Source organism: Vigna unguiculata, chromosome 6 (assembly GCF_037176805.1).
Source record: "Vigna unguiculata cultivar grain cowpea cultivar isolate G323 ecotype 2 chromosome 6, ASM3717680v1, whole genome shotgun sequence".
Taxonomy (NCBI): domain Eukaryota; kingdom Viridiplantae; phylum Streptophyta; class Magnoliopsida; order Fabales; family Fabaceae; genus Vigna; species Vigna unguiculata.
This window is the reverse complement of record NC_140797.1, coordinates 49,390,454-49,398,340: the sequence shown is the minus strand read 5'-3', so window position 1 is coordinate 49,398,340 and position 7,887 is coordinate 49,390,454. Positions and strand designations below refer to the sequence as shown.

At 34.5% G+C, this 7,887-nt stretch overlaps 1 protein-coding gene across 2 annotated transcripts; it reads right to left on the bottom strand.

Moving 5' to 3' along the window:
* Positions 1–3,418: 3,418 nt before the first annotated feature.
* Positions 3,419–6,626, bottom strand: LOC114187449 (Protein kinase superfamily protein). 2 transcript variants are annotated; one of them, XM_028075708.2, is made up of 2 exons: positions 4,302–6,626; positions 3,419–3,677 (listed from the first exon to the last, which is right to left on the bottom strand). In XM_028075708.2, the coding sequence occupies exons 1-2, from the start codon at positions 6,239–6,241 to the stop codon at positions 3,659–3,661; spliced, it is 1,959 nt and encodes a 652-aa protein (XP_027931509.1). In that variant the 5' UTR covers positions 6,242–6,626; the 3' UTR covers positions 3,419–3,658. The 2 variants fall into 2 exon arrangements, with proteins under 2 accessions (XP_027931509.1, XP_085530820.1); XM_085674694.1 differs by lacking the exon at positions 3,419–3,677 and having other exon boundaries at positions 3,791–6,620.
* Positions 6,627–7,887: the final 1,261 nt, after the last annotated feature.

Genomic DNA, 7,887 nt, shown 5'->3' with positions numbered 1-7,887 from the left:
TTTTTTTTATGTTTTCAAGATAAAAATATTTTTTTTTAATGTAATATAATTTTATTTAACTATATTGTAATTGATAATTGAGATTTATAATGATTATTGTGTTTTTAACTATTAAACACAATTTTTTTCCTAATTTAACTAAATGTGAATTTTCTTAATAGGTTTAACTGTTTTCATAAATAATTAGCTATGAATAGTTTCACGTGGAATTGACTTCACTGGTTTTCTGTCCTTTCATGTACCTCTTGTTTACACACATTGCTATCTCTTTCTCTTTTCATTGTGTGGCTTATCTTAACTCTGCAACGGGCTTTTATACGTCATTTACATGAATCAATGTTCATTATTTGGTTGACTCGCATAAACAAGAAGTAAACAAATAAATAAAAATATTAAGACTTTTTTTCTTAAGAAATCATCTCACCAAAATTTGACGAGTCATGTTAGAGATTTTAAACTGACAATAAATTTTAAACTATTTGATATGATATGTTAAATTAATAAATTAAAAGTGGATAAGAATGACTAACACTTTTTTCTTGAATAAAAATTAAAATAATATAATTTAAGTAATAAAATTTTATGTATTATATTATTTGAAGATGTAAATATTAAAATATTTTAAATTATTGATATTTATAAATTAAGTTTTTAACTATTATTTATAATGAATTAAATTTATAAGACTCACTTTTTTCAAGCAAATGATCTCAACTTTAATGAGTAAGGATCCATAATCAGCCTACCTTAGTATCCCAGAACCCTTCCTAGTCATTGACTCTCATTCTGTCTCATTTTTTCAGAAACAATTCCCCCTCTCACTTATAGTTCTGAAGCAAAAGCTCTCCTAGGGCATAAGCTTTTTCCTCCTGAGCTAGCAAAACGTGTTTCTTTCATCTCTTTAGTTTGTCTTGTGAGCTGTTGTGCTTTTTTTTTGGAGTGTCTGTGTTGATTGGCTAGCATGTAAGGGAAGCTAGAGTTTTCACGTTTTCTTGAAATATCTTGTATGTTTTGGCTCTGTTTTATGTTTAAGATGCATGATTGATGACTGTGATTGTATAAGAATGAGGCAGGTTGTGATTTGTGTTGATTTTCTGGTTTGCATGCGTGAGCAGGAGAGATCCTTGTCGTTTTCTCCCAAGCGAGTCAGCCTCGTCTAAGCGAAAATAGCATAAACTCATCTAGTTTATGCTTGAGTTGTTGCTCAGGCAACGAGCTTCTGCTTTGAGCAATGAGTGATCTCGCTCAGGAGAGAAGGTCTCGCTTAAGTAGGAACTCGCAAAAACCCACAGTGCTACCTGTTTGCAATCTCGCCTAAGCGAGAGATTTTAGTTTGAGCGAGAGACTCTGCTCGCTTGAACTCTCTAGCTTGAGCGAGATTGACAATAGAGTTACCTTAATTACTTGGTTGGTCCCATGATTGATTTCTTTATCCTTTTTAAAAACAACATGAAGTATGATGCCAATGTTTTATGCAATGTGTTTGTGTTTTCTTTAGTTTTGTTGTTTGGGATTTTGGGTTTTTGCATGTTGAAATCAGTGAAAATGTCAGTTTATCTTAAGCAAGAAATTTTAGCTTAAGTGAGATCAGGTTAAGCGAGAATTTCTAACTTAAAGCGAGAATTTTTTAGCTTAAGCGAGAATATCAGAATTTCACTTTACTCTCTATTCGAATTTTAGTTTAAGTGAGAATTTTTGGCTTAAGCGAGATCAGTCTAGCTTAAGCGAGAATTGCTGCAGAATTTTAATTCCTTACTTTAACTTGTGAATTGATTCAATTACTCTTAAAAGCATGAATCTGTGATTGATTATGTATGTTTCATGTGATATTGACTTGCTTGGTATGAAATGAAATGATTTATGAATTGGTTGGTTGGTGGTGCATTGGCATGAGATTTGGATGTCATGAGATAACATGTGGAATATGGTGTGAGAACATGGATGTGACATGAGTTAGACGTAATTTCATGAATCTCTTGGTGAAATTTCATGGTGGTGTTGTAGTGTATATAATTAGATAACGATTCAAGCAAGGTTACATCCTGAAACTCTAAAGAATCCGTTAGTCTCACATAGAACGTACTGATTCAAGTGGTGAGAGTAGTAGGAGACTCTAGTCTTTGGCAAGATAATGATCCTAGATGATTGAAGGTTAAACTTATGCGTGGTAGGGTGAAACCCATTGGCAATGGCTTTGTAGAGCAGTAGAGGCCACCACAAGTGCAAGCATCCAGTGAGTTTGATCTCTTATATGTATCCGGATAATTGAGTTTGAGGGTCTTGCATTGTTTGTCTTCACATGCCTTGTGCTGTTTATAATTTGTTTAATAAACTGTTTGCTCCTTGATATGTTAAAACAAAAAAATTTGTCTTTGGTTTACACTTTCTTCTATGTGTTTGTGTTCTCTATTTGGCTTTTTCCTTTTTGCAATGATGGGCATGAAACTGTTTTTTTTTTGCAACTTCTTGCTCATGTGAGCACTCTCAAGATAAACTGTCTCATGTTTAAGTCATGTCTAATGACATTGTGTCATATCTTTGATTGTCCATGTAGTACTTGGTTAACTGTGTAACATGTTATTTCTCTTGTACTTTATGTTATGACTCCATTTTATATTATAAACATATAACATTTTATTTATTAGAATTATTTTTTTAAATTGGAACGTTACAAGTTTAATATGTGAAGATAATTAAATTTAATATGTATTTATCATAAATTGCTTTAACGTCTAAATATAAATTAGATGGTTGAAAAAAAAACTATAATTAAATCCTCGATCCTCAGTAACTCTTGAAATGGGTTCTTAAAGTTAATAAAGCTATCACAAATTATGATCTTTTTTATTTTCTTGCTGTTCCAAATCATTATAAACTAATTCTACAAACCCAGTTAAATAAAATATATAAGATTCAATTATTATCTTTTTAGTTTAGAGGCTTAATTTAAAATAAAATAAAGAAAAAAACATGGTCTACTAATTTGTTAATTTGTTAAGAGTGAGACATATAAAAATAGGTTAAGTAAACTAAAATTTCTTAATTGCACCATTCATGTTTCCCAGAGTTGTTTTCCTCTCTTTTTTTTTTTTTTTTTCTTTCTAGTAAATTAGACAATCTCATACTTTTATATTTGATTGTAAAAAATATAATCTTACATTCTTTAAATCAATCATTCCATGTGTATTTATTTATTTGGAGCATGGAGGGACTAAACAAACACCATGAAAATTACATAATGGGACAAGTATACAATACTTGTTTTATGAGAATCAAAACTTTGTTTTATTTATATTTAATTTTAAAACATTTATGTATTGCATTGCCCGCGACACTTGCTATTTTTTAATAACAAAACATCATGTGAAAATGTAAACTAAAAAAAATCTAACATTGTCCACATTTGGAAGAGGAACCATGAAAGATAAAACCTGGTTTGATTTCTAGTTTTTGTAGAGAGAGCACAAACCATGAACATATTTTGTACAGAATTTTTACAAGATCTGCAAAGTTATCCAAACTGTTCATAGTATATACAAAAACTGTTTTTACTGGGAAAGAAGAGCAAAAGAAAGAAAAAATGCTCTTGCTCTGTCGAATGGTCTGCATATGAAAAAAAAAATGCAAGATTCTGGACTTGCAAATCCTTTTGAAGAACTTATCCCTCGTTAATGAACCTGTTTTAAACACAGGGAAATGATAATTATGTACATAAAATCTAAAAACAAGACAACATAGAAAAATTAACTCAGAAAAAACATGGGAGAGACTTGGCCGAGGAACAGAGAAATTGAGAAAACAACCCAACATCACTTTATCTTGTAAGAAACCAACTATGATCCTGCCAACTGAACATTTTTTCTTTATATACAAGAGTTTTCATTTGTGACTTTTGTTGCACAAGAAAATTGAGAAGAAAACAAGAGAAAAATGCAGACTTCTTTTTACAAGACATTCTCCTATGTTCTAAGATCCTACAATACACCTATTCTCAGCTATTTAAACAACCCTTAGCTTCCCTGGTAGCTGATCATAACCATGTTCTGCTAACTGCTAAGTTTCTTCATAGTTGGCGTTATAATATCACTGCATAGAATTTGTTGAGGCACTAATCAGTTTTCTCAAGAGCAGTTTTATTTGTACCTTGATGACACTCATCAGTTTATTAACCTCAAATAATGAAGTGCTGTTCCAAACATCATTTGACTGGACCCTTTGGCACGCCTTAGAATGGAAACAGCTTCCACTTTTTTTCTACATTTTTCAAGCAATGCAAAGGAACTTTTCTTCACTACAATTACCTGAGCATGTCTCCAGTGTGCAACTTGGGGCCACTCAATGCTGGAGATATGCTAAAAGTACTGCCATCATTGTAAAATGAAGGGTGGCCAAGAGGCATAGGGCGATCTGGGATTTGTGGAACTTCAATGTCACCTTCAAGCATCTTCAAAGCATCAGAAATTGTTGGCCTCAAAGCAACCATCACATGGGAGCACAGAATCCCCACCAGCAAAAACCTCTCCATAATGCTCTTAGGATTTGAGCTAGGAAAGTTCTCATCTTTCACCAGAGAACCATCTAGAGCCTCTTCTAGTTTCCCAGCCTTCACCAGCGACCAGGCCCAATCTGTGATCAAGAATGCTCTTGGTGATCCTGATGAAGACAAATCAAGAGCCTTTCTCCCACACATAATCTCCAGAACAACTACACCAAAACTATACACATCACTTTTCTCAGTGAGTTGCCCATAGAGTGCATATTCTGGAGCTAGATATCCATGAGTTCCAGCCACTCTTGTAGTGAGATGAGACTGACCCTCCCTGCTTTGTTTTGCAAGACCAAAATCAGCAACTCTTGCTCTCATATCAGCATCAAGTAGAATATTTGTGGCCTTGATATCCCTGTGGAAAATTGCAGGTTTAACTCCATAGTGCAAATAGGCCAACCCCTTTGCCACATCCAAGATTATGCTTTTTCTCTCGGGCCATGTCAGTGATCCCTTTGCTTTCTGAGAGTCCTGTGACACAAACAGATGATCCTCCAGGTTCCCATTTGGCATGTAATCATACACAAGATACCTTTGGCTTCCCCTTTCATCGTAGTCCTCACTCTCCTCAGCCACACAACAGCCTCTCAGAGGCACCAGATTCCGATGCTTCAGGTTGCTGATGATCTCCACCTCGTTACAGAACTCAACATCTCCTTGAAAATCAGATTCCAAGATCCTTTTAACCGCCACCACAGTCCCATCAGGTAAAGTTCCCTTGTAAACCAATCCAAACCCACCTCGGCCAATGAAGTTCTTAGATGAAAAATTATCAGTGGCTTTCTCAAGCTCCCCGATTTTGAACCAAATGGACCCCGTATTCGGCCTCAATCTACGCCTAGACCCTTGTTCCTCAGGGTCAAAATCAAACTGAAAAGTCTCAAGCTTTTTCGTCCTCTGCTTCCTGTCGTACCAAACATAAAGCCCCAAGAGAAAAGACATGACGAGTAAAGCCACCCCAGCTCCTGTCAAGCCAAACACAAGAGCCTGGTGACGCTTTCCCCCAGAACCCCCCTGTGAATAAACCGACATGCTGAAAATACAAGTCACTGCACCATTGCTTTCAGGTCCAAACTCGTTCACAATCCCAGCAGCGTAGAGTATTGCAAAGTAAAAACAATCTATGGAATGCGAAGTGTTACCATCTTTGGAAATAAGCTCCTGCTTCACCTGTAGCCCAGCTCCCAGACACACATCACAGAGGGAGAGATCGGTGAGATCCGGTTTGCAAGCAGTGTCGAGTGGCGTGGACGGACCAAGCCGTTTGGTCCAATCAGAGATGGTTTGAATCCCAGCACAGATGTTGGGAGAGATCACAAACTGAAGAGGGTCGAAGCAGGAATCGACAAGGTTGTCGGGGAGAGAGAGGGAAGAGAGCTTAGATTGGAAGTCGTGGATGCATGAAAGTGAGGTGGCAAGGTTGGGGAGTTGGAACTGAGAAGTCTCTTTCAGATGCTGCGCGAGTCCTATCCCGAAGAGGGACAACAGTGATATGCAACAATTGTTTGCATCGGTTCCGTTTTTTGCTGCCAAAGTTTGTTGGAAGTTGTGGCAAGCAGAAGTGTTCCATGGGATTCTCCGAACATAATTCAAGTCCATGGGGCATGTGGATGTCGGCGACGGAGAAGGTGCCGCCGAACTCAAACTCATGCAATAAAACACGGCAAACATCAAGGGTAGCAACACCATCTTCATCCTATGATGATTGTGCAGTGTTGTGTTGATTACAATAAACAACACACACAACCCAACACAACACAACCCAACCCAACACAAAACAATGATGTTTTTTTGTTTCTATATATGAATATGTGACTGGATTTGGTTGGGGTTGAGATGAACGAGACAAAAAGAAAATTGCAGATTTTGTGAAATTGGGGTTAAGGGAGATGCATGAACAAGATGATCATCATATGAGGCTGGTCAAAACTCTAAATTTCTTGTCTTTCCCTCATGCTGTGGCTGCGTTAGGTGTATCTGCTGCTCACCCTTGTAGAAGGAGAGTGTGAGCCACGCGCAAGGTGATCGAGTTAAAGAATGGAAGAGTGGAGATGCACGCGCTTGTGATGGCGGTGGGAGGAGCGGCTGCATTTGTTTCTACTTGCTTAAAAGCAAACTAATGAAGTAAGGTGCTCTGACTTTGCCACTTTGCTTTGCAGAGAGCGTCTACGTGGATTACCACTGAAACAACATTAATCATACACATGCAGAGGAATAACATACTTTCTGGACCTAAATTCTACACAAGAATACTAATAAAAATATGAAATATTTTGTCATTATTAAATTTTTTAACAATTTTTTTATTTTCAATATTTAAAAAATAACACATTATACTGTAAAAAAATTATCAAAATTTAATAATTAAAATATCATTATTTAATAAAAATATAAAATAATATACTGTTGTGCTTGTAAAAATAATAAGGATTAAAATTAGTAAATGTACAGATAAATTAAATATTTTAAATTTTAATATATTTTAGAGATCAAACTTTAAATGTATGTATTTCTATCATAATCAATAATTTCACGTAACTAAAGCTGAGACAACTTAAATCTCTATTTTTTATGTAATTTTTAAGTATAAAACTGCATCAGACATCAATGTGAAGAATAATATCTCAAATGAATAATGATTAATTTTTACATATCATTTGGTGAAATTGCGATCAACCATCTAAAATGGAAAAACATTTCTGATGCTAAAACCTTTTAAAAGTATCAATAGCTTAAATTTCATTCTAAAACACAATTTTAATATAATTAGGTCAAAAAATATATTTATTTATTTTTAAACTTTGAAAATTAAATAATATTAAATTTTAATATAAATAAATTTTAATTTTGTGTTAGAATTTAAAGATTAAAAACATATTTATTATAAATAATAATCATTTAGAAATAAGAATAGTATATGATGAAAGATGGGTGAACCGTAATGATTGAATGAGTGGGGTGAGTCAAAAGAGTGTGATTATGAATTCATAGATTTGTCAATGGTGGAAGAATTCTACTCCTCTTTCTATTGTTTGCCGACAGAGTAATTGTTGATTTCAGTTTTTTTGGTTTCTTTCAGTAAAACACATGTTCTTTGACCTTTCCTATGTGCTTTCGACAATACAATGCCACTGTCTTTCTTCCTTCAACTATTCCATACTAGTGTGTTTGAAAGGAATCATGTTACAAGAAAATTATGAGCACTCACTTTCAAAAATTATGTCAGAAAAGTGAAAATGATATTTTGGAGTACTTCTAATGTGAACAGTAATTCTATTTCTCAAACAAAATTCTCTTCATGTATTTATATTTATTTATAAGTCGCTAAATAAATGTACTTG

Bases quoted from the DNA above. Each gene is read 5' to 3' on its own strand.
- LOC114187449 (XM_028075708.2), bottom strand. From the start codon at position 6,241: ATGAAGATGGTGTTGCTACCCTTGATGTTTGCCGTGTTTTATTGCATG.